The 27,819-nt window shown below is 44.8% G+C and overlaps 1 protein-coding gene across 1 annotated transcript in view; it reads right to left on the bottom strand.

Annotated features, from left to right (window-relative positions):
• Window positions 1-27,819, bottom strand: part of CRNKL1 (crooked neck pre-mRNA splicing factor 1) — a 168,764-nt gene that overhangs the window by 61,534 nt on the left and 79,411 nt on the right. The window contains exons 6-8 of the mRNA XM_086927520.1: window positions 13,873-14,051; window positions 6,718-6,888; window positions 5,168-5,359 (exon numbers count right to left, since the gene is read on the bottom strand). Of these exons, the coding sequence (XP_086783646.1) occupies window positions 5,168-5,359; window positions 6,718-6,888; window positions 13,873-14,051 (542 nt within the window). The remainder of the gene's footprint in view (window positions 1-5,167; window positions 5,360-6,717; window positions 6,889-13,872; window positions 14,052-27,819) is intronic.

Below are 27,819 nucleotides of genomic sequence, written 5' to 3'. Positions count from 1 at the left end.
ATGCAGGAGGTCACAGGCCCAGAAGCCTCAGAGGCACTTTCACCGAGACCTAGGACATAGGGTGAGGCATCGGGATCATATGCTCTGGACTTGTGGTGGTGGAGAGAAGGCCCAAAACTACATCAGATCCAGGATTGCATGAATGACAGGGAATCTCTGCAAAGGAGTCGGGTCACTTTGGCACATTGATTGTTAACTCAAACTATGTCAGGAAGTTCCCATCATATGGGGGTGGTTCATGACTGACTGTGTCAAGCCCTCCTTCAACAACCATTTGTCGAGGTGGGGTAAAAATGAGATCTGAAACCTCTGAAGATGTGCTGCCACAACTTTTGTGAACACCTGAAGGAGATTGGTGAGCCTGAATATGAGCATGGCAAAATGAAAATCCTCTTGGCCCACCTTGAACTGCAAGTGGCATCTGTGGGACTGCAAGACGGAAGCATGAAAATAAGTGTTCTGCATGTCCAAACCAAAGATCAAGTTGCCTAGATCCAGGGCAGACACATCCTAGGACAGCGTGACCATCTGGAATTTTTCCATCCACAAAAAAGGAATTCAGTGGGCACAGATTTAAAACAGGACTAAGGAATGTGTCCTTCTTCAGCATGAAGAAACAACAGGACTAACATCCAGTCCCTATTTCCTGGCCAAGGGACCCTCAACCTTAGGCCAAAAGAGCCTGCACTTTTTGAACAAGATGGATAAGTTCTCCTCTGAGAGATTTTCTGACGTAGGTGGGAGGTGCGGTGGGCTCGAAAGGAATGGCTGGGCGGCACATCCATGTTAGATGATCTGAAGGACCTATCTGTAAGATGATATACTTTTCCATGCCTGGAGGAAAAATCTGATTAGTACCTCCCAGTGGTTGTGTGCAGCTAAGGGCAACTAAAGTGGCTTGTAGGAAGATGGCAGAGTGGCGGGGACTGGGAAGTTTACTGCACTTGATGGACTGGGTGTTGTCATAGCCTTGAAAAGGGCTAAACTGATTTGGATAAGGACAGGCTCAGGCAATGCACTGTTGCTATATTTTCTTTAAAAGCATTCCAATGCAGAATCAGTCTTCTCACCAAACTGGTGAGACCCATCAAATGGAAGTCCATTAAATAGGCTTATGCATCCCCAGAGATGTCCATGGCACTCATCCAAGTGTGCCACCGAAACACCACACTAGTGCCAACTGCTTTGCAGATGCAGTCAGTAGTGTCCAGTCCAGAGCGGATGATGTAATATGATCATTCTGGACTGTTTGAGGCTAAATTGGCCTGAATTTTTTTCTGCAGAGTTAGCAAGATCTCGTCCAACATGCTGCATAAAGCATAGGTATATCACACAGCTGAAAGCACTCTCCAAATGTCTTACATTTTGATTCTTTGTCAGGAGGAGTCATGGGAAAATAATTACGTTTCACCCTACTAATGGAAGCCTGAACCACCAAACTCTCAGGTTTAGGGTGCTGCGTCAAAAAAAATCAGGGTCACCTGATGCTGGACTGTGGTGTCTGGCAACCTGCCTGTTCACCAGAAAACAGGAGCAGGGCTCAGATCAGGTTTCCATAAGGGTGTAAGACAGGGACTCATTAAATGGGAAAACTGGTTCCGATAGTTTGTCCCCGTTGCAAAATCTCTCACATTAGTTTTGTACCAAAACCTCTGCCACAAGTCTCATAACTACAGTGAAGAAGTCACTCTTTTCTGTTTTTTTCCAGTGGTAGAACACAACTCAGTGTCCAGAGAAGTATCCAATCAACTGTTGTCCATCAAATCCAGATAGAAATTGTCATCATCAGCCAGCTGTGGAAAATACTCCCACTCATCACCATTCCAAAGGCTGGCTGGCTGGCTGATATCAGTCTAGATAAAAATTTGTTGGACCACTTTGATACAGCTCTGAGATAAAGGCATAATTCTGTCTGAGTCAAAAACAACTGTTGCCAGGTGCATCAACATGGTGGCAAGAAGCAACTCCGGTGGAGGCAGCACGAGTATCTGCTCGGACTCAGAGAGGACGAAAGGAACAGCATTCATTCTTTACCACCATTAGCATCGATGCAGCACAGACTGGCATGGATTTTCATGCCGGAATGTAAGTTGGATTTGGAGCGGAACCTGAGGTGGTTTCTGAAAGGCAAACACAGCAGTATGTCGACTGAAAGCCTCTGCAGATCCATGGGGATTGAAGGCATAATAGAGGAAGCTAGAAGGGTGTCGAAAACTTGTAACATGGACTCTCATAAAGCCTCAATCTGTTGCAACATAACCAAAACTCGGGTGTATTGAAATCAGTTACTTCGGCTCTTCAGTGGGAGGAGAAAGAGCGAGACGATGTGGCACCCATACGTACTTGAGGCTTATCAGGTTGAGACTGGCAGGACTGTGACGGTTCTCACTTGATCTTCTTGCGTTACACTTTGATTTTGACTTACTAGAAGATTTGGACCTCCAAAACGACCGGTCGTGGGGATGTCATCGAAAACAGGAATGGGGCTGCGTCCTCAACTTGGAGAGGGACGTCTGAGGCTTCTTTCAGTGTTCAGCAACATTCACCTTGCCTTCGTTTTTCCCAGATCACCATCACGTTCATAAGGGTCCACTGTTCATAGGACTTGGAGTTGTACACAAAACGTAAGCAAAAGAGGCAGACTTCGTAGGGCTCTGTCACAGACATTTGTTTGCAACAGTCCATGCAAGGCTTAAACCCCATAGTTTTAGAAAAAGAATTTTGACAGAAAATTCATCAATTGACAAGGAAAAATGTGGGACCTGGGACAAAGACGCGGAACTGATGTCAGCGCGCAGAGGCTCTGTAGTCACTTCTGGGGTTGAACAAAATAGGCGCAAAACCAGATGATGCCGCCAAGCGGAGATATGTTGTTTACATCTCTGAAACCAGTCTGGTGCCAGGGGATATTCTAAAGGGGAGGAATCTGCAGTTAAAAGTATCCTTCAGAAGACGGTAAACATCATAACCATTTTCATAGCAGCTTAATTTAGTATGTTCCTTTTGCGGTTCCAAAAAAAACCCATATAAACTAATTCATACAAATAGTACATTGACAGCAAATATGTAACTGAACACTTTAGATTTGGATGTTGTACGAACGCTGTTAATTTACCTTTTTTATTTTTTTTTTAAATCATGCAATAATATCTTTCAAAAAGATTTATTAGGGCCTTACATGGAAAACGTACAGATCCATTATGATAAATACCTACATGCAAATTATATCTTAGTTAAATGGTTGCAGCAAAAAACACATTTCCACCGACTTTGATTTTACATAACATAAATATGCACACTTTTCCCATCAATCATCTTCTGGGTTCGAAAAATTGATATATGAAGGTGGGTGAATTCATCTTCAAAAGCAGATTTTTTAAAATGTAATCTATTCAGTTTGGAAGCATTAGTGCTACACAAAGTTCATATTATAGTGGACTTTCATTCAGGGGGATGTCACTGCTTCTCAAGAGATAAATAATCGTAAACAATGTATTTTCAAATCCATATTTAAACCCTGACATAGGTCGGTTGATAAACAGAAAGACCCAAACAAGATTAAAAACAAATTCAAAAACATATCCTTTTTAAACACTTTCTACATATTAACAGCCTCTACAATGCTCAATCAAATCACTCTACAACAGGAAGATAATGGATGAAAGCCAGGCTGAAGAAAAGCACATCACATACATTTTCAACAATTTCATTCATATTTGTTTCATCTAATGATTTTTTTAGGCTCCTTTATTTGCAGCACACGTATATCTGATGTCAATTATTCTAAACACTTAGAACATTGGAGATAGGTACCACTATTCATTAGTCTGCATTGACAGCCACTGCTAAATGACGAGTCTATCGGCACCCTTCATTAAAAAATAAACAAGGATTACTTTGGAGGAATTTGTGATAGAACTAAAAGCCTTCTGCAGAGATTGTACAAGTCAAGTAAGTGGGTTACTAGATATATATATATATATATATGAGATTGAAGTATATCCATTAAGAAAGTGCAGCAGAAGGTTTCAGGCAAGGATGCTGCTGAGGTTGTGCGGTTTGTTTTACTTGCCATTTTAACATGGTGAGCATTAAATAGAACATATTTCGCTCACCAAAGTTTTAAGTATAAAGTAAGTACATAATATTCTAATATGAAGCAATGAGGCACTCATTCTAGAACCAAAAGCTACAAAATGTACAAAACCTTCCAAAAACCAAGAACCCCATAGCGGAGGTAGTATCAAGCTTCAAGTGCGCCCATTCTATTCCACCCCATCACGGACAAAATTAATAACTTGTGACCATGCATAAAATATTGCACAGACTCTGCTCCCTCCCACAATTTCTACAAATACAGAAAAAAAGTGTAAATCCCACCGAGATATTTCAGGCCTCTAACACAAATCATGTTTAAACCACCAGCATGTAAGTAGAAAACTATTTAAGTACATACAACCTCGATGTACCACTTCTCACCTATTGAGCAGCACAAGAGGTTACTTGTATGACCAATTCCCCTTGACTTTGCCTTTTCCCTGCTATTGAATGTTGGGTTACTGCACATGCTAAGTTGAACCTTAACTTCGACATGAACTCTGTGGGCTCAACACTACAGAGTACATCTTAATTTCCTCCTTCGTAGACTATAAACACAGTACATTTGTGTAGCCCCAACATAGACTTAAATTCCCACAGCCGACTAAGTTCGCAGAATATTTAGGAAATACTGTTAACATTCAAAAATTCTCCTCTTGATGCCTAGAATCATGCAGATGCTCTTTGGTGTTGCTTTCAGAAGCTATGGCCAAACTCACTACATGTCGTCAGGACACAATATTTTATTTAAGTTCTAGGCTTTCTATTGTGAGTTTCATATTTTTTTGGGTAGGGGCTGTCTCCATTTAACCAGTTCAGCATAAACACGTGAAGACACTCATCTGTAACAGAAAAACAAAGGACTGGAAACGGTGTCCTGACAACATAGCGTGATTTTGCAAACTTCGCATTAACCCTTTTTTTCTTCATGGATAAGAAGCTTTATTTCTCATTTCAGAAATCAATCTTTTTGATTTCAAATCATGGTTTGCGTACTACTATGTATGTTAGCAGCGTTTTTTAATTGTAAGAAACAATACATAAAGGCAAATGCTAAAGAGAGTAATACCTTTGCTTCCAACTCTTCATACAGGGCATAATTGATCCACAGATAGATGTATCGTTTCCAGTGTCTCTTCTCTTGAATGGGTGGCACATTGGCAATGGCTCGCTCATATATTTCACGTACAGTGTCGGGTTCTGTATCACTTTCAACTAAACGTAGGTAATCAAACCAGGCATCATAATTGTGAGGATTAGCCTTACAAAAATCAACATGGGAAGAAGACAGGCATTAAAAATACATCACCAAATTATAGAAAAACATAAACCTGAAACAACTAAATCCAGGTCTGAAAATCAAGAAGAACATTTAAGAAAATAGAGTGCACAATCAAAAATCTAAACTTTGTTTACCAGACAGTCACTGGGAAAGAGGTAGGGGTGGTCATGACCATGAACCGATGCTAAAACAAATATTCGGTGGGTCTCATTTCAGTATCAGTATTAATGCACTCATTGAAATAAACTATTTGCTACCAAAAGCGTCCAGGTCTCCAAATACCAGATCGATTTGCCTGCTAATTGCTCCGAGTGATAACAGATGTGGCTGTTATCTCTGTCAGCAATTAGCAGGTAGGTCAATCTGGCATTTGGAGACCTAGACACTTTTTGGAAGGCTTTTTTTTGTTAGGCGCCATTTATGTGGCCTTTGGAGCTGCTCAACTTGGCATGTACAACAATAGCCTAAAGCACTGAAGTGTAGAGTCAGACAGCGTTTGCTGTCCTGAAGAGACCCAGTGAATTTATAATTTGGGTCAAAATGACAAAATCATCCTAGGTATTGTATTTAACAGAGTTAATTTGATAGAATTGAACTTCTGACTTTGTGTAAATGGGGGACATCCTGGTCTTGTACATATGTCTATCATAGTTTTTTGTTCACATCACTATCAGTTATAAACACTGCACCGCTTGCACTTTGGCAATGTATGACACTAACCAAAGGGTTACAACTAGAATATACTTTTTTCCATTTGGAAAGGCCTTGTGTGCTCTCATTCAATGTGCGTTAGTACCTATATTAAATGAGACCCAAAGAATCTTTGTTCTTGTTTTCTACACTATACCCTGATTTAGCTTGAGACAAAGGGGTTTTGTTCTGTGGTTTATCTCTGAACTGATGCTGCCATGTTATCAATAAGGGACACAAGAAGTATGGGGTCAGATTAGGACATATTAAGAATGGGGGGAGGGGCAATAATAAAGATCCTACTTCTCTTTTCTTTCGTCATTAACTGACAGTCATATTACACAAACTATTCCTTCAAAAGTACAGGCGTTTCCTGTATATTTTTTCCTTCTGACTAGGCCCTTTTAGTGCATCACCCAAGATAATGTCTAGAAGAATGAGCACATTTTTAAGTTTCAGGGTCCAAAAGGAGAATGGGTTTCCAAGAAAGGCCAGAGAGTGCAACAAGTGAGCTGGGTCATAACATAAGCTATTGCTTTTTGTATGCTTAAGAGACATTTTATGAATTAGCCTAGGAAAGGTCACCTAAGAACACAAAGTAGCCCATCAAGAAGGTGCATTCCTTTGCACTCTTTCTGCCTACTCACCTTCACCTCCTCTTCATACTGGAAACGCCTTTTATTTACAATTATGTCTTCAATTCCTCTTCTGTCACCAAACTTCTTCTCAAATATGGTGTAGTTCTTAAACAGTTCTTGTGCCTGTGATTTTGGAATTCGATCCAAGGCATATTTGTAGATCACCCTCACTCTTTCAGACTGAATTTGAAGAAAAAACAAACAAAATGAACAGATAACACTTTGCTAACAACAAAGCCGCCAGTCATGAGACAACACTGGATAGACCACTTTGATGTTATTTCAGTGAAGTGCTGCATGTAAACTCATCTACACAACAAAACCTGTAATAAAGGTGCATATTTCTATTAGAGGTTGTGATCTGCATTGATACAGCAAAGACAATCGTTCCTACTAAAAACAAACCTCTGCGGATGAAAACACTAATACATGGATGTAGAATGTGGTCTCACATTTTAAAGGACAAATGAGACTCCTTTGTACCTAAAGAGTGATGCCTTGCACAGGGAACACCGATTTAAAAAGACTAAATGGGTGGCAAGTCACAGAAAGATTTCACAAGCACCAGCTAGTAGACCAAGTATAGGGTAATTACGTGCTGAGATTTGTGATTCAGGATGCACTGCTTTACTAGCAACCCTCATGAGTTGAGGTAATTAACAACAGTGCAAAAGTACGTTGGAAAGGCAACTATTGAAGGCACCTTTAGTGGTGAGCTAAAGATCTGCTCATTGTACTTCTAAAGTTTGTTGAGGTAAAATGTGATAATTCTATATGTCCCAAACTAAATACATATGAAATCATTAAACAATTATGCTACTATAATGCAACCGTAATACTATAAAGTTATGATTCATAATGAGGCTTTGTATTGTGAGAAAGAGTGAATATCATTCTATTAACAAAAGAAATTGAGGGAAATGGAAAGCAAGTGCTGCATAGAACACCACGGATTGTGAGGGGATTCTTATGAAATAATGTTACATTCGGAAGCAATCACCCTGTCTATTATCCCCATCGGGGCTAGAATAACCTTAATGAATAAGTTAATATATGCCGAAAATGATTATAAACCAATGTTTAATGTGTTTAAAAATTGTTATCTACCAAATAAATGGTTTGCTATTTAGTAGCAGGGAAGGCTAAGCGGACCCCACTTGGGTTTGATCTAGCATCCGTCGGGTCGAAGCCAGCTGCAAGAGCCTAAAGCACCGAATCATGCCACAGCATCTCGATTAATCTTGCTTTGCAACTGATTTCCTTCTTTTGAATATCAGGCTTCTATTTTCTAAACTCAACCATGCTCTTCGACTGAGAAAGAACTGTGCCCAACCTATGGTTGCTAACACGCTCATCATGTTAACTGTGTGCACACCCCTGGCCGATTATAATTTATTTCAGCAAGTGTTCTGTTTTGCTGCTTTGACCATCCTTTATGCAATTCACTATAAATAATAACAGCTTTTTTAAATATAGAGGTTGCTTAAGAAGTTGTTCTGCTTCATATAACATAATTACTATTAACCAACCAAGAATGAAAGGTTAAGTTTACCATCTTCCCAACTGGGATCTCAGCAACCACAGCTTAACTCAGTAAACCTTCTTATCTTTGTAAATGAAGCCATTGCGTTGTCACAACTGTCCCTTGCCTTATAAATGTTGTGTGCTGAGGGTGATAATGGTCATGTCTAAAATGTTTCAGAAGTTGACTTCTATGCAGTGGAGGATGCCTCAGTCTTGTTGCTTTCTAGATATGTAGACTTAATGTGATATTAGCTCTTAATCAACAGTATTAAATCTCAAATCTGTCAACCGGCCCAATTTCATGGGAGCGTTTCATGGTTGCTCAATGATTTTTCAACTGAGAGCATTAAGCATACTTGGATTTGAGGCCCATAGTTATTCTAGAAAAGTACAACAACAAGGTCAGCTTTACTTAGTGCTGCCTCGGGTAAGTATTCCTGTTTTTACAGTGCATAGCTTAAATTTGATCTTTAATCCTAAGCAGATCTAGAACTAACTAGACCAATCCACCCAGCCACTCCACACTATTTTAGAGCTATCCTTTTAATAACCCATTTTAATGTGTAAACCTGTACAATAGCAGCAATGGAAGGGGAGAACTGGTGTCAATTCTGGGTGGACCTTGCATTTTGACTCTCTCTCTACTGCTGAACAAGTTCCACAAAGGGATGAATTGTGCATCATGTTCTACTTTAGTACTCTTGACACTGCTGGAAATCATATCCTCTATTAGTGGGCCTGGCAAGATGACTGCTGTGTATCTTTGTCGTCTCTAAGTAAGCTTTCCATTACTCTGCTCTTGTACTCATGTCAAAAGCAGCTTGGCCCTACTCGAGGAGTTCTCTGCTGCTGAGCCCATGCTTCATATCAAATCATATAGAATATTACAATATATATATATGTTGCCTGCCCTCTCTTCCTATAGGTTTTCTATAATCCTCTGCCACTCACTCTGCACTTTTATCCCTTTTTGAACTTAAAATACATACTCCCCATGGAGTGGCAGGGAGTGACACCAGGTCTACACCCGGCCATTGCAGCTCCCTCCAAATGTCGCTGTTTCGCTTCTTTGTGAACGATGTTTAGAGGCACAGTACAGCTGTGACTGAGACAATCATTGGGGCACCATTTCCAGAGCATTGTATCATCTACCATCTCCTCAGGAGAAGGGGGTGTTAATGCATAATATTTTTTTATTCAATGAGGTGTTAATCTAATTGAGCTCTGATCCATGTATCTGAATTATGCAATGCACATACAGTACAATCTTTGCTCAAGTCAATTCATTTTCTTTGTTAATACTATTAACTTTGGATCTGTATACCTGTGTAATACAATGCTTGTATTATTTGCACACGTTACTTGGATACCACGGGTCCAAGTTAAAATGTTAAACAGAATTTCTGACATGCATTTAACACACAAAGATGTGCCTAAAATCAGCTATTGCAATGTTTCCAACAATACCCAAAATGTAGTCCTCACAGGAAATACTAACAAGTCACTCTGTACTTCCCGAACATGTCAGACAGACACCCAGACTCTCACAACATAGCATCAAGCCCATATATTTGGCAAAGCTATGCCACTTCAACAGCTAATCTCTATTGTCACATTACAATACATCTCAAAAACATTCAGAACCTGACAGCTTAAGCATACCACACCCTCAGGCACAACCCATAGCACTGATGCTATACAATTTGATAAAGATGCAGCTCAATAGAACAGCATCCTCTGGCTGAACTGTGTACAGCCATGCACCCCTGTGCAAAGGAATAGACAGCCAAGTCTTTCAACTAACACATGTGTACACAGTCTTCTAAATGGGCCCCTTTCAGGATCAGAATAACTCAATTAACTAATACAACATTTAGAAACAATCAATTGGAGAGAACATTTTAACTAAATAATCACAATGTCACAAGATTACCCGGTCACTGATCGATGAACATCCAAAACAGTATGGAAAGTGTATTAATGCTTTGACAGTTAACAGGACTATACAAATGCTGAAAATCTATACATTGAATGCTGGTAACATCATATAACATGCTAGTTTCTTTCACTGGACATTGAGAAATGTCACCTTTATTTGCGTTATTAAAACTAACACAATTTAAGCATGGGTATGTACTATTTTTGATGTTGACAGATGCGCTTGAGTATCTACCTATCAAAGTAAATTAGCATGGAATAACAGGTCTCGGTGATGTTTGCTAGAGCGTACGCAAATACAGGGACATTCCCAGTTACCAGCATGTTTAAGCAGTATTTACAAATGCAATGGCTTTTTTTTGCTTTGATTTTGGTATAGCATTTAGCAGTCTTTACCATAGTTATGCAGTAGTAACGTAGCATGGATAGAGGCACAGAAGTACCCGCATCAAGGTCTTGGTGAGTATCATTGGTAAGTCGGTTTTTCAATGTGTCTGTATGTATTCAAATGCAACTTACAAAAAAAACCTATAAAATTCACTACTTTGCCTGAAAGACCAAAATAGAAATGGATGATGGACAGGGGGTTGCAGACTGTACAACGTAGATGAAATGACACATGAATGTAGATTTATTATTCACATGTATTTGTGTATATATGTGCTATGAGTGCTCACACCTGTGTGTACCAGGTCTGAATGCTCACTGGATTAAATATTGGATTTTATGTAATTGAAGGTTACGTAAACTATATCAATACAATCACAGTACAATAAACTAATTATTAAAATGTCGATTGTAAACTTAAAAACAACCTCGCCCTAGTCCCCAGTGCATAAACTAAAGTGATCGTTAGGGCAGGGTTGACTAATACACTATTATATAGACTCCTATGTCTTTTCAGTGCAGCACAATAATTCTCTCTGCACGGTTCTCGTAAATTTAATGAAGCCAGTCATTAATATACTATCCTCTCAACTAAATTATGGAAAGTCTAAATTACTAAAAATCTGGAAGACAAGTCTTCTTATAGGTGGCAACATTAAAAGGCGGTTAGAAGCCATAAAGGCTGGACTGCAACATAAAACTTGGCTAATACGTTTAATTTACAACATCCAAAGCACGATTTTCAGTGCTTGCCTTGGTATAAGCAAAAATAGGAACAATCAAAAACTGGATAAAATCAGTATTTAGTATAATTGATAACATGCATTTTCATAATTGAGTGCCCATGATATACACCTGTCAGCAGCCCTCAAAATAGCTGAACATGGTTTCTAAATATGAATGTTGTGGCTCTTGTTTTTGTGATTGGGGAAAGCTTCAGGCCATGCTGAATGTTCTGCTCCTACTTTGCAGCTCTCACAAGGAGAGGGATTATTTGCTGGGGTATGTTGGAAACTCTGCTCATCAGCGTTGGTTCTCACTCATTGGGGGAGGTGAAGGCCTTATGAATAGCTCAGCTCCTTTCCTACGACTCTTGAAATGCCTGCAAGCTTGACTTTGGCAGCTCCCACCCGGGCAAGCTTAGGGTGATTTGACCAGTGGCACCACACTGGGCGCCAAGCTGGGGGAGTGTTGTGTTTTGAAATATTATATGGCTTTGGAAGCACCTGCTGCAAAGTTCCTTGTGTGTCCTAAAATCTTCAGGCAAATATAAAAATGTCAAGATAACTCTAGGGATTAATATTCCTGTCGGTGAGAGATCAGGAGTTTGTCTAGTGGTAGTTTTGCTTTATCATAAAGTAGCTCAAATGGTTAACATGCCCGATGCAAAACATGTGTACCATGAAGCTCACAGAAATGTAATTTATGAAGGTAGTTCAGAAGGTTAGTGCTTTGGTCAGAGAGGTCCTTTTGTTACTTCCAGTTCATACGTTACAATTCTAATATAGCACGAGCTAGGAACTGTGATCAAGAAGCTGGATGCAGATGAAAAGGAATAGGTCAGAACGTTATGTTTTCTACCGCAGTCGTTCATTACCCTAACGTTGCTAAAAAGGATTTGTGTGGGTGGAATAAATTCTTACTAGTAAAGCAAACCCAAACCATTGTTACGTTTCAAATCCTGAGATTGTGCTTCTCCAGACGAATCACTCTTAAAATATACTGCCTACCAGTATGGACAACATGCGACTCCTACAGCTTGTAGTTCTCATTGTAACTTTTCCTATGCACTGATTTACACAAGCATGATTCATTGTCTCTGTATAATATGTGTGATGTAAACTGCTCAGACACCCTACACTGATATGAGTAGTGGTATAAAAAAAATTGAATACCTGTGAGAGCAGGGCTATGGACACATGAGTGGCACTATTCGTGGGTGGTAGTGAGGGAATCCTGGAGATGGAGGTCATTGTGGGGTGCCAAAAAAGATTGAAGCATCGGACGGCGCCAACAAAGACCAGTGCACCGGGCACCACCACCAGTAAAGCCAGCTTTTGCTCCCACTCATAGGAGGTGAGAACAGTGGGTATGTCAGGGGTTGGAGGTGTTTGCTAGCAAATCTCTCTCAACATCTGGGGGTTCTTCATCTACCAGAGGCTTGGCTCCAGCAAAAGAAACTCTTGTGGAGGGATAAAACTCCCCACCCCCTTCTGCCCTCCCTCCCCCGCAGGCCAAGAATTGTAAATGCTGACAGAGAGCATTTTTCCCTCATGTGGTAGAGAAAAGTTTTTTCCTGCATTGCAATGGTTCTTCATTTTTCTTGGTAACAACATAGATTGACATGTCAATAGGTCTTTTTAGGGAATCAATTTTTTTTTTCACCTTAGCGGTGCCAGTTATGTCAAACTTTACAAACTCCAATGTTTCTAAATTATAAATGTAATTCCTGAACTCATAGACATATATTTACATGTGAAAGTTTGATTATATTAGGTCGTTTTTCATAATTAAAGTAGATGAAGACGTTGCTCTACACTAGCTGTGAGTTTACAAATGAACTGTGGTATAAATCAATGTTCCCCACTATCATTTGCTGTCATGTTGGGGTGTTGCTCTCACAGGTAATATGCTGAAACACACTTCTAAGCAACAAAAAAATAAATCTGGTTTTCCCATGTCACAAATTGGCCTTTCAGGTTTAGTACCACCAAAGAACCAGAAGAATGTGGCAGCAAAAGTTGCCCACACCCTACAGAGATCCCAATAGGGCTTAATAAGAAAGGATTCCAACTCAGGGAATTTAGATTTCCATTCTTGATAAAAGACAGTGAATTAACCTACAGGACTATCATTTACCCCTGTCATCAGTGTGACTATTTGCCAAATATGATATTCTTGCAAAAGGGTGGAGGGGCTGTGTGCTTTGGACAAAGAGAAACAGTGCAGAAGCCATGAAATATTAGAAACTACAGTCCTTTTATTAAATAAGAGAGCTAGTGTTCACTATGGGAAAGGTTGGCGTATCCTCTACTTTTCACAGTTAAATACCTATTTTAGTCTTCACGTCACTTGATGTCAGACATCAGACAGGTGCCGTCAAGCCTCAGCAACAAACAAAAAAATAGATGTCATGTTTCACAGGTGTTGAAAAAATGTCTTAAGCGATGAGGAGCCTTGTGCTGCTGTTTTTAAGTTCTTTTGTTGACATCATGAAATGGAAAAACTTAAAGGAATGAACAGGGTATTACTCTAAGTTGTATCTTTTTTTTTTAACAGTGTACAGTAGAATAGAATAATGTTGTATTCTCTTACCTCCTTCTGATTCTCCTCGAACTTTGCAAAGGCCACATAGAGATGTTCATCCATGTGTTCCTCGCCATAGAACTCAACTGCTCTCTCATACACCTTCCTCGCGTGGGCAATGTAAGTATGCTTCTCTTCAAACCGGGCATATTTGATCCAGTTTTTAACATCAGGGTGTACAAGAACAAGTACAGCGAAATTAAGGGAAAAAACAGCAAGATTGTAGACATCAAAGGAAACTCCTGTCCACGGGCAGCAAGAAAACACTAATTATGCAATTGAGAGTTTTAAATTCAGTTTAAAGGTAAAGAATCCAAAGACTAATACATTACAAAACACAAGAGATTAGATGTACAATGCTGCAGGACTGGGCCAACTCCCTCAGTATAAAATCAACCGGTGATAAAATTATACCTTTCTAACAGGTAGATTGCACACTGAGGTTCTGAATGTCACTGCAGCTTCATTGCAAATAGGGCCCCAACATAATTAGTAATGGCTTATTTTATTTTTTATCTTTCAGTCTATGTTGGGGACTTTGTTAACCTGTCACCTCATCAAAATGATAGCCAAGTTGCAGAGATACACAAATGATTGCTCTTGTGCTCTTAAAACAAGACAGCTGACAACTATAGCCACCACTGGGAAACAAACACTAACATTGCCCACTATAGGCAGTCCTCTGAAATATCAACAGGACAATCATGTTTGCAATTGCAGGAAGATGCAGTGATTTAGGCAGCACCACCACAGTGCATCCACTCTTGCACAAACAAGACTCCTATTTGCAACACCAAGTTGTGCTGGGAGTGGCTGCTGCATCCATTCACAAGTCTGACCAAACATTTCCAGACGATTAGTTTGCTGCAAATTACAGAATTGATTCTATGTCAGTCAACGGAGGCTCAGATTATGCTTCTCTTTCCTTTACTGCAAAACACAGCAGCCAATGAAAACATGTTTAAACAGCATACCCCCGAAGTACAACCCCCTCTATGGTATGCACCAATCACCATCAGTCCAATACTGTGTATAGTCTGTGAATAACATATCACTTCCTCTTTCTTTGCTGCTGCAGCAGTGAGTTAAGTGTTATTTATTTTCTTATATTGTGTGATTGTTTCTGCTTGGGCTACGCGCAACTGTTATCTACTGAGTGGTGCTCCGGCACTTTGATTGTTATCGCTCGCTCAGCAATTTTGTGGTTTAGCGCGTTCGGCGCGCGATTGTACCAGGCTCTCAATGTTAAAACTTTGATTGTTTACCAGTTGTTTGTGGACGCCTCAGCGCTTTGGGGGGCCTGAACGCGGGCGCGTCCCGCTTGTTCCTTGGTAGTCGTCATTTTCGCTCGGCGCCTGAGGGCGGCTTTTCCCAGTGGAGCGGGAGCGGGACAGACGCGCACTGCGCGCTTGAGGGGGCAGTCCGCTTTCACTTGCTACACGGTCCTCGCATGCGCTAACTCCCGTATCGGGCTTTCATTGCCGATTGGGTTTTTCGCGCCTCGTGGACCGCTCCTGCCTCTACCCTCAGTCCCTTGGAACGCCCGACGGGGCGCAAAAGCGTTATTAAGGCTCTGCCTTAGGGGAAATAGGGGTGGCTCCCTCCACATTAATTGGCATACACTGGGGCACATAGTTTGTGAGACTTTTGTTGTTCTGTTGGTGTTAAGCCTGCCAGTGTCACCCCTGGGCTTTACCCCCCTGAAGTTACTCCACCCTCCTGGATTACACAGATGGCGTACTACGCTGAGGAGGCAGACCAGTGGGCAGAATATGCAGATGATGTACAATATGATGAGGTGCCCTATGAGCATCACCTGGAGGAACAACTGGTGGAAACCCTTGATTCCCAAGTCCAGGGTTCAGTGAATAAAGCATTGATTAATGCATTAAAATCCTTTATGCAACATTTGCAGAATTATGGCAAGCGTAAGTTTAAGTCTCACCATGGCGGACCCTCACATCACCAGTCTTCTGAAGTGCTTGCCAAGATGGCAGCGAATGTCCTTAATGACCATGGGGGCTATGGGAGTTCTCGTCCGTCATCCAGTGCATCTTTACAATACCAGAGAAATGCCCCAGAACAGCCCTGTTGGGCAAGGTGACTGAAACCCCGGAGATGGACCCCAACATGGCTGCGTTCCTTAAGAAATTTTCCAAGGACCACAAGAAAGGATTGGACAGGGCATGGAGGGGCTGTCATTACTAGCTTCTTGACGTGTGTGGACCAGTCACGAAGATTTTGGACTTGGATTTTGGGGGTGCAGGCCAAAGTGTCCAAAACGCCACTGGATACGACGGAGATCTTGAATGGGCGCAGAGGGTGCTCTGCTTTCTGGGTAATGCCAATTGTGCTGTGTCTACGGAACGGCAGCGTTCTTTCCTCATGCGAATCGACCCACAGCTGGCAGATAAGGCCCCTAAGGAAGCGGGGATCATGGCAAATGGCTTGCTCTTTGAAGGGAAGTACGTCTCCACCTTTTCAGCTCTCGATAAGGTCCAGAGTAATATCAAAAAAGTCTTTAATGCTGGCCTTTTTACCAGGGCCGGTCGCTCCAGGGGCCGGGCGCCCGGTCGGCCGAGCGCCCGGCCGCGGTTTCAATCAGGCCTCAAGAGGTTCAGTGGACGTGGGGGCTTCCATCGTTCCAACTTTTACCCCACCAGAAATCGTGGGGGTAGAGGCAGAGGCCAGAAAGGAGGATACAGAGTTCACAACAATGACAGAGACACCTCTTACTCAGGTAAATTTACTTCAAAGGAGAGTGGTCAAAGTGGGGGGTTGGATTGCTGATTTTGCCCACAGGTGGAGAACCCTGACAAACGACCCTTGGATATTACAGACAGTGCAAGGTTTTCAGATAGAGTTTAACAGCACTCCCAGACAGGCTCATGTTCCTCACCCACTCCATTTTACCCATGTTGAGAGGTCTTTCATAGACGACGAAGTTGCATCCCTGATGCGGAAAGGGGCTATTGTGCGGACTACGCCGCACGCCCACTGGTTTTCCAGTACTGTGTTTCTCGTGCCCAAAAAAGATCAGGGTTACAGTCTGGTATTGAATCTAAAAGACTTCAATTCTTGGGTAGTGTAGCGCCACACAAGAAGGAGGGCATACACTTACTCAGAGATTTAGTTCTAGAAGGCGATTGGATGGTGCGTCTCGATTTAAAAGACGCCTATTTGGCGGTTCCTATATTTCCACTCCACAGGCGGTTTCTGCAATTTCAGTGGGGAGGCGTTTGGTACGAGTATGCCCCACTGCCCTTCAGACTTTCGTCCGCCCCTTGGTGTTTCACCAAGCTCCTCAGGCCAGTAGTGCAGTTATCCTGATAATGGCGTGGAGAAGTGGAGAAGTGTGGCTCACTGGTTAGAGGAGGCATACCCTGAAGCAGAGGTCAGACCCGGGACCAGGGTTCAATTCCCGACGCGGCAGGGTCTTGAGCCCAATTGTCCACGGACTTGATAATTCTCGCTTCAGTGCCCACTCTAACCATGGGTTCTCACTCTGCAACTCTGGGCATTAGCTTGCTTAATCTCCACAACGGCCCCCCGCGGCGGGATGCCTGGCTTTCACCTTGGGGATGCCCAGTACGGGTTATCTCACAGGGAAAAGCCAGGACGGGTTCCCAAGGCAAGCGCCAAGATGCCCTAGGGTAAGTTGAGCGCTATATAAGAACACACAACATACATACATACATGGCCCAAAGTGTTGCTACAGTTCTTCGTCATCTGGCCCTGATGACACAACTCCTTCAGGAGTTGGGGTTCGTCATCAATGCGGACAAGTCTGTCATGACGCCATCCCAGTCAATGGAGCTCCTGGGGTTCCAAGTGGACTCGGTAATGGCTTAGCTGTTGTTGCCTCTCAAGAAACGTATAGCCATCAAAAAGGAGTTGAGGAAAGTTTTGTCTGCGCAGACTAGATCATCTAGGACCTTAGCCAGATTGGTGGGTCTGCTAGCTTCATCCATCCAGGCATTACTGGGCACTTCAGAGGTTGAAGATCTTACATCTCCGCAAAGGGCCCAGTTACTGATAACACAGGAGGCGAGGATGGAGATCTCATGGTGGTTAGAGCACATGGATGCGTGGAATGGCAAGGCAATTTTTGCATCAGTCCCGGAGATAGTAATCAAATCGGATGCCAGCAGATTGGGCTGGGGAGCCTGATGTGGGTATGTATAGACCGAGGGCCGTAGGTTCCAGGAGGAGCTGAAACTCCACATAAATTGTCTGGAACTCTTGGCGGGTTATTTTGCAATTCGGACTTTGTCACCACACAAAGCGAGTTGTTGCATACTGCTTCGAATGGACAATGTCTCAGCAGTACGGTATATCAATCGTCTAGGTGGCACTAGTGGAAATAGCCAAGGATTTCTGGCATTTTTGCCTTCAGCATCACATTTCAGTGACAGCGGAGTACATCCCGGGCTGCACCATCGTGGTGGCGGACTGGAACTCTCGCTTCCTGCGGGATTCCAGCGATTGGCACCTCCACCCCCATGGTTTTCCATCAACTCAATGCCAAATGGGGCCCTTGTACAGTGGATCTTTTTGCCTCCAGGTTCAATGCACAACTGCCCCAGTTTTACAGTTGGCGGCCGGACCCTCTAGCGAGCAACTCGGACGCCTTTCTTCAATTATGGACGACGGGTATGCTTTATGCATTTCCCCCGTTTGCTATGAATCAGAGAACGCTGGCGCAGATCCGCAGACAGAGTGCGGAGGTGGTTCTGGTATCCCCCTTTTGGAGAGCACAGGCGTGGTTCCCAGTAGCGCTGGCCCTGTCATGTGCCTCTCTGGTGCAACTGCAGTAGTTTCCTGAGATTCTGACCGATCCTCTGGGTCAACCTCATCCACTGATCCTTCAGGGTCTGCTGCCTCTCATGGCGTGGAGACTTTCCGGAGACACTAGCAAATGCCGGGAGTTTCGGGGGACACTTTGTACTTTTTGTCCCAGTCCTGGGCGCCATCTACACATAAGCGATATTAGTCTGCTTGGCGTAGATGGGTTAGTTGGTGTACTGCACGACAAGGGGATCCCTTGAGATCCGGTATCCATATGATCGTTAATTTCTTATCAGAAATGGCAAGTACGTGGTACGTGGTTAACCCTCCCACAGCCCGATATTCTCGGTTGCGGGATGTGGATGTTGTGTTGCGTTGCGTTTTATTAAGAATTGGACGGGGAATGAAGGTCTTTCGCATAAGCAATTATTAGCCAAGTTGACACTTTTGTTATGTTTGATCTCATGTAGACGTGTTTCTAATGTTCGTGCCCTGGACATAGCAGGTAGAGTTTTCACTCCTTCAGGGGTGTCGTTCACTATTTCCAAATGCACTAAATCTAATTCTAAGTGTATTTCTTATCCTGCATTCCCTCATCACAGTAAACTATGTGTTGTTCAATGTTTGAAATGTTATGAGGATTGTACTCGGGAGTTTAGGACTGATGTTGCAGGACAGTTGTTGATTTCTTTACAGAAATCTTTCCGCCCAGTCTCTGCCGCTACACTGGCCAGGTGGGCTTCCTGGTTGTTGCAGCTGGCAGGTATTGATACTTCAGCCTTTGGCGCCCATTCAGTGAGGGGAGCTATGGCTTCCAAAGCTCTGGCTATCAGGTTCCCGTTTAGAGGATATTATGACTGCGGCGGATTGGTCTTCTGATTCTACATTCAAAACGTTTTATCACAAACCAATTGTAGATGTTGCTACTAATGTTGTGGGTCAACTTTAAACTAGCATAATCTGAACCTCCGTGGACTGATATACAATAAAAAAAATTCTAGCTATCGCGACAGAGAATCGCCGCCATGTCCTTAATAGAATCGAAAATTCTCTGTCGCGATAGCTAGAAAATTTCTTATTCACATTAATCTCAGCACAGACTAAAAACCTTCTACCCAACCTCAGTACTCTTTCAAGATGGCCACGGCAAAAGCTATCAATCTTGGATCTGATCACTTACAAAGTCACAGCGAGGGGCCGAAACAGTTCTTTACAACCTAGTTTAAAAATTAAGATTCTATTAAAAAAATAACTATAGATTTGTTTATGGTAGAAGTGCCTGCTGCCATTTTATAAAATAATAGTACAGAAACCTCAAGTAAGGCAAACAGGGTGAAGGCATATAGTCAATACAGGTTTTGATATTGGATCTTTAGCATCCTTATTTGTGTTCAAGCGGACTCATTTTTGCTTACACTAACATTTATAAAGAAAAAGACACACAGATGATGAACGGAATGCAGAGCAAATCAAACATTCACCCCCAGTCAATAGATATGGGTTAAATTCATTGTTCTTTTGCTCACCATTCCACCCCAGTTTAGACCCTGAGATATGCAAATCAGCCTTGACCCTGTGCCTCATGGGAACTTAATTTACTCATGCTCATTATGACCACTCATCAGACGAGCAAGTGTTCCTTCATGCCCAAAACAGTACTGAAGTAGTAGCAGAAAAGTAAATAATAAGTTTTTAAATAAAAAATGAAAATATATCTTTTATTGTTAGTACATCTTAAAAATGACACTTTCGATAATGGCTGTGCTGCGATATTTTTGGGACAAGAGTTCAAAACATCTATGAAAAAACACCTATATAACTGTAATTGTGATAAATAAATTATGGGTAAACAGCACCTTGGTAAAGAACACTTTGAATATCAGTAAACTATCTTCAACAGCTTTATAACCATACATTTTTTCTGACCCATTAACGCACAAGTTACTACTTGTGTAACAATATATCTGTAAGAGACATTATTTAGTGATAGATTCCTTACCTTAGAATATCCCCAGGCGTCAGTCTGGATCAGGAAAGTTTTGCTTAGCAGTACCTCTGCGCGTCAGTAGGTGGCGTTCTGCGGATCCACGTCCATCACTGGCATCGTCAGCGACGAGAGCACGTCACAGAGAGTACTTAGGCGCCACACATGCGCGTTGACGTCAGTTCTGAACACGACTTTCCACACCAGGAACGCAGAGCCATGCAAGATACTGACCATTGGTGCATAAAACTAGGGCCCTGAAAGGGATGTCCTTAATCCTAGTAATCAGTCCGCAGAACGGGGAGGATGGGTGGGGCGGTAAGGAATCTATCAATAACTAATGTCTCTTATAGATATATCATTACACAAGTAGTAACTTGTGCATCTGAAAGAGACACGTTAGTGATAGATTCCTTACCTTAGAATAGATACCCCAGCAATACCAAGCCTGGAGGTCGGTCTGCGAACAAGATTACACCAGAAAGTCACGGACCACAGAACGGCCAAAGAAGCCATCTCTCCGGAGACTGTCAAGGCAGTAGTGCTTTGTAAACGTGTGCAGCGAGGCCCACTTAGCTGCCTGACAAATGAACTGCAAGGGAACGCCGCGTTCCAAGGCAGTAGTGGCTGCAATTGCCCTAGTCGAATGGACATGCAGCCCCACAGGAGGCTCCTTCTTGGCCAAGGAGTAACATGCTTTGATGTACAGAACGACCTATCGGGAAATGGTCCGTTTGTGCACAGCCCGACCTATTTTGGCGACCTCATAGCGAACAAAGAGTTGATCATCCACCCGGAACTGTGTATGCTGCAGAGAGAAAGCGAGCGGACGTTTTGGGTCCAGACAGTGAAGCTTCTGGGAGGATGCGGAGGCGGAAAGAAGGTGGGCAAAGTGATGGTCTGCCCGATGTGGAAGGGCGTGACAACCTTTGGCAAGAAAGAAGGTTGGGTACTTAAAACCACCTTGTCTGGATGAACAGAAAGGAAAGGAGGTTTAGAAGAAAGAGCCTGGAGCTCAATCACTCTTCCGGCAGAGGTGATAGCAACCAGGAAAGCAGTCTTTAAGGTAAGAAGACGTAAAGGACAGTTGTGAAGCGGCTCAAAGGGAGTGCACATCAGGTAAGTCAAGACAAGATTCAAGTTCCACTGAGGCATTATGAAAGGCACGGGAGGGAAAGCTTGTGTAAAGCCTTTGAAGAAACGGTTAGAAACCAGGGACTTAAAAAGAGAAGGCTGATAAGGAAGCCTCAGAAAGGCAGAGATGGCAGAAAGATAACTATTGATAGTGCCCAGAGCAGAGCCCTGCTGGGCCAAAGAAAGAAGAAACAGAAGAACCTCAGAAAGAGGGGCAGAAAGGGGATCCACAGCCTTTGCTGTGCACCATGCCACAAATTTGTTCCATCGGCAGGCGTATACCGTTTTAGTGGAGGGACGCCTGGCTGCCAGAATGACAATACAGACTTCGGGAGGATGGTCGAAAGCCGTCAACTGTCACCACTCAATCTCCACGCATGGAGGTGGAGGCTGAACAAGTTCGGGTGAAAGAACGTCCCTTGCTGCTGCGACAGAAGATCCTCCCGAAGAGGCAGACGGATCGGGGGATTGATGCTCATACTAAGTAGCTCGGATACCATACTCTTCAAGCCCAGTCCGGAGCCACAAGAATGACTTGGGCCCGGTCGCGCCTCTGGCCAGAAGTGGTATAGGCGGAATAGCATACAACAGACTGCAGCTCCACTCGAGATGAAAAGCATCTCTGAGCGAGTGCCGGCTTGGAAATTCCAACGTGCAGAACTGATGACAATGCGGGTTCTCTTTGGTGGCGAACAGATCTAACCAGGGCTCTCCCCGCTGTAGAAAGAGACCCTGCACCACGTCCGAGTTCAGATGCCATTCGTGATCCATCATGCACCGGTGGCTGAGTTCGTCCGCCCTGGCGTTCAGAGAATCTGCCAGGTGTTGAACCACCAAGGTAATGCCTTGATGTTCCAGCCATGTCCAGAGGTTGCAATACCACATGGCGGTGGTGTTGTCTGTGAACACCTGCACTACACTTGCACGGACAGAGGGAAGGAATACCTTCAGTGCAAGTTTGATCACCCGCAGCTCCAGAAGATTGGTATGGAGCCGGGACTCCACCGGAGACCAGAGGCCTCTGATCTCCGCCTTTCCCAAGGGGCCTCCCCAACCCAGGAGGGATGCATCCGTCACTATTGTGTGCTCCGGTTGGGGAAGGGAGAGAGATCTGCCATTGACCCAATCACGATTCGTGAGTCACCACTGCAAGTGTCGTACAGTGCCCTCCGAGACCTGGACATGATCGGACAGGTTACCCTGATGCTGCGCCCACTGGAACTTCAGGTCCCACTGCAGAGCCTGCATATGCCATCTGGCATGTTGCACTAACTGGATGCAGGAGGCCATCAGGCCCAGGAGCCGGAGGGTCATCCTGACTGAAACCCGGGACAGAGGTTGAAAGATCGGAATCATAGCCTGAAAATCACAGATTCACTACTCGAGAGGATAAACCCGAAACTGCGTCGAATCCAGAACCGCTCCAATGAAGGGGAGCTTTTGAGAGGGACTCAGGTGCCACTTCGACACGTTGATAGAGAACCCCAGCAAATGGTCGGCAGTAGTCTGAAGGTGAATGACGACTGTCTGGGGTGAGCCCGCCTTCAACAACCAGTTGTCAAGGTAGGGGAAGACAGATACCCCCGACCTGCGCAGATGAGCTGCGACCACTGCCATCACTTTTGTGAACACCCGAGGGGCGCTAGTAAGGCCGAAGGGAAGCACAGTAAACAGAAAATGCTCCTGGCCTACTGTGAACCGCAGTCTCCAGGGTCGAGGGCAGCCAAGACCTGAGCTAAGGTCAATATCTTGAACTTCTCCTTCTGGAGGAGCAATTGACGTTCCTGAGGTCCAAGAAGGGGCGCAAGCCCCCCTTGTCCTTCTTGGGGACCAGAAAGTAGTGGGAATAACAACCACTCCCTACTTCTGGCCCAGGAACGCACTTGATGGCCCCTTGGCCAGGTGGGCAGTGACTTCCTGTCGGAGGAGAACCAAATGATACCCCGACATGTGGTGGCAACGAGGTGGCATGGCTGAAAGGGAAAGGAGTAACCATAGCTGATTATCTGCAGCACCCACTTGTCTGATGTAATCTCACGCCAGTGGGGGAGGTGGTGGCGGATCCTGCCACCCACCGGCGTGGGGTGCTCCCTGAAGCTCAGATAAGGAAGGTTTGGAGGTGGAAGCAGCGGGGGTGGAGGTGGGTGGACCCGCACGCTGGTTCCCCGACCCGCCCCTGCGGAAACCTCGACCATGGCTGCGCTAAAGCTGGTTTGGCACAGGCCTGGTAGAGGGGCGTGCCTGGGTTCCTCTACCTTGGCCATGAAAGGAACGAAAACCAGGAGTGGCCAGGTTCTTAGTAGAAAGACCCCAGGACTTGGCCGTGGCCCACGAGTCCTTAAAGCGCTCCAGTGCGCTGTCAGCCTTGTCGCCAAACAGGCGGGTGCCATCAAAAGACATGTCCATGAGTGAGCTCTGAACATCAGCGAGAGCCCAGTCGAACGCAAACAGGCGTGGCGCCGCAACACCACAGTCATAGAAATCGCCCTGCCCAATGAGTCGGCGGTGTCCAACCCACACCGAATGGCAAACTTAGCCGCATCCTTACCCTCAGCAATCGCCTGAGAAAGGACAGCCTGCACCTCCTCAGGATACTGAGGCAACACCTGAGCAACGGCATCCCACACCGCGTGGGAGTAGTAGCCCAACAAGCAGGCGGTGTTCACCGACCGCAGCCCCAAGCTGGCCGAAGAAAACAACAGCTTCCCAAACTGGTCCAGTCTTTTAGAGTCCTTATCCGGCGGGGCCCTGGGAAAGGCACTCTGCGACATCAAGGCCTGAATGACCAGGCTCTCAGGTGTAGGGTGAGTGGTCAAGAAAGCGGGGTCACCGGTCGGTGGCGTCTGGCAACGTTTTTATCCACCGGGGCCTCCATGGCTGGCCTCGACCAAGTGCCCAAGAGGACCTCTGTAAGGGCGTCATTGAAGGGAAGAAATGGCTCCGACAAAGTAGACTCTGTCTGGAGCACCTCGGTGAGGAGATTGGTCTTGAGGGCCACCGTGGGGAGGTCAAGGTTGAGGGCCTCAGCAGCCTGACGGAGTACCATAGTGTCAGAGGATACATCGAGGTCGCCTGCATCCTCCAAGTCGTCCACCCAATCTTGTTCGGAGTCACATTGCCGGGCAAGTGGGTCCTCGGTCCCTTCCCAGTCTTCGTCCGCCTCTGGCGTAGAGGGGGCTGGTCACGGCGGCAGAGCCGGAGAAGGGACGAATGGCGTCGGTAACGGCGCCGCCTCCCAATTCGGATCCCAGGCCGGAACAAAATGGTCCTGGAACCGGGGCAAGGGTGGGCTAAATGGCACCCAGTGCAGCACCAAGGGTGGAGCAGAGGGCGGCGCCGGGGCTGGAGCCGGCAACACTGCACCTCGTGGCGCTGGGACTGGAGCTAACGGCATAGGATCCTGTGGCACCGGGGCTGGAGCCGGTGGCGGATCCACCAGGCCAACAGGATCTGGACAGGGGACCCGAAGGCGCGCCGGCGGGAGCCTGAGGCCTATAAAGGCGGTCCATGGCAGCAAGGAACTCTTGCATCTGTTCGGGAGTTGCGGGTAGGCCGTGGGACTCCCAGGCTCCATAGGAGCCGCAGGGGCAAAGCCCCTGTCCCCCTCATCTGCCTCCGAGGAGCGACAGGGGGACGTCGGAGAGCGAACACACTTCTTCAACTTCTTTTTATGGCATCGCTTACCGGAATCCGAAGGTGAAGACTTGGAGTCCGAGGAGCTACGGCTTTGGTCCCGCAAGCGGTCCTGGGAACGGCCCCTAGACCTGGAGCAGCGATGTGACGAATGCTGGACCTCCAGCAATTTCCGGCGCCGCTCCCGCAAGGCCTTGGGGGCCATGGCTTGACAGTCCTGGGAGTCGTGATCGGTCTCCAGGCAGTAGAGGCAAACATCGTGGGGGTCCACCACCGACATATTACGGCGACAGGCCCCACAAGATTTAAAGTCGGGCATCCCTACGTGCACCAGGAGAAAAAAGTGGGGAGACAAAAGTCTCAAAATAAGTCAAAAAGTGACTAATGTACATGCTCAATCCGGATCTGCGCTTACTGGCGCAGAAAAATAAAGAACTGACGTCAGCGCCCATGGGTGGTGTCTAAGTACTCTCTGTGACGTCATCTCAGTGCTGAAGACGCCAGTGACGGACGCGGAGCCGCAGGACGCCACCTACTGACGTGCAGGGGTACTGCTAAGCAAAACTTTCTGGATCCAGTCTGACGCTTGGGGATATTCTAAGGTAAGGAATCTATCACTAATATGTCTCTATCAGATATTCTTCTTTAAATTACGGTAAGAGAGTTCAAAAGACCTTCTAACTGTAAGGGCAGGGAGATCTTATTATACACCAAGGGATGCCGGGGATACGTTCTCCTTGGCCGCACCAGGAACAGCATTGATGGGGGAGCACAGGTGAGCTTTGAAAAGGCAGACGGCTAGTGGCATATTGCAAGCAGTAAAAGTAGAGACTGTGGCAGTAGTGACTGCGTATCCTGTGCGCGCCCCCATGAGCTGGTCTTTTTCTTTCTTGTTGTTTATCCTTTTTAGGAAAGAGTATGTCCTCATGTCCATTGCTGCTTCAAAAGGCAAAAGGCAGGGTAGAGCTACTAAAAAGAGGAAGATAGGAGGGAAGAAGGGGTCCGTCCAGCATGACCAAAGTGACCAAAGTATGTCGTCAAGCGAGGCTCCACGCTCACCCCTAGCAACCTCAATAAGGATCTTTGTGTTTAAGCATTACCATAATGAAGCCCAACGCTCCTCAGAGGAGGTGGCAAAGACCCCCCACAGGCACCTCTGTCCTCCGGCTTCAGTAATAGATGCTTCACTCTTAGTTCCGGATGAAGTGCAACCAGCAAATCCTTCAGTGGATCCATCCAAGAATGGAACTGCGTCCGCAAGAGGGAGTCCAAGATTGTCCTCTTCTCCTCGCTTACACTTTTCGCTACCATCATTTAGTCCCGATGACTCCAGCTCATCTCAGTCACCTTCGCAAGAAGACCAACAGGATCAAGGAAGCCCAACGTCATTACATAATGCCTCCATGGTTGGGGAGCCAAACTTTACGCTTGGACCGCAGGGGAGGTCTATATCACTCCAGCCCTCCTCCTCATTATCTTTGTTGGACGTAATGTTACTTATGCAGACCACTTTGCATGGGATTCTAGAAACTCTGGTATCAATAAGGACAAACCAAGTCGACCAATTAAATTCTTTGAATGATATTCGACATGAACTGAAACCCTTAAAATCTTTCAAAGACAATCTGGGTGGCTCCATGAATACTCAATTACCTCCTGTAGTATTGGCTACAGAGTCGCTGGGGTTGCGTAGTGTCACATCAGAGGAAGGTGAATGCCAGTTAGATACGGAGAGATCGGTTTAGGTTTCAAAATACCCTATGCTTGTGAGAAAAAGCAGCACGGTTTTATGCCCTCAAAATTTACCGTAAGGTCGTACCGTACAATGGGGGTTGGGTCTTGGAATGGATTACCTGAGTCTTGTGCCCCGCGTGTATGCAAAAAGAAACTCAGGCATAAGAAAGGGGAATATAGTAGTGGTATTTGTTCCCAAGCCCAAGTCCAACATCCCAGATCTCAAGGTGGTAGTACTGTAAAAGTGCTTCCATGCAAAAAAAGGTACAAAAAAGGCACATAAAAGCGTAAAACTTAGTGTGAAACCCCATCCTAAAATCAGTCCTGATTTGTCTTCTATTTCCCCGATAGTCCGCCCTACCATGCTTAATAAGGAAAAATGGTAGCTTGTAATAAGATGGTGGTTGAGCCTCAGCCCTTAATTAAATTGCCCTTGGAACACCCCTCAGCTCAGGAATCCTATATCAGGTCGCAATTAGGAAGTACAGAACTTCTGCTCGATATTATTCGTCGAGGAAAAAAAGCAAAGAAACTTCGACCCCTGAATCGCTCCAAAATCCTTCAGTTATTCCAACAAATCCCCTCCCTATCAGGGACAACCTCGTTGGACTTAGAATCTGTGGGGTTTCAATTGGGCAATCAAGGTAGAGACGTTTCCAGAGTTTCTTTTATATCTCCTTGTA

This window comes from Lissotriton vulgaris, chromosome 6, assembly GCF_964263255.1.
Source record: "Lissotriton vulgaris chromosome 6, aLisVul1.2, whole genome shotgun sequence".
NCBI classification, from domain to species: Eukaryota; Metazoa; Chordata; class Amphibia; order Caudata; family Salamandridae; genus Lissotriton; species Lissotriton vulgaris.
Note: the sequence above shows the minus strand (reverse complement) of the source record. Positions and strands in the feature narration are given on the sequence as shown.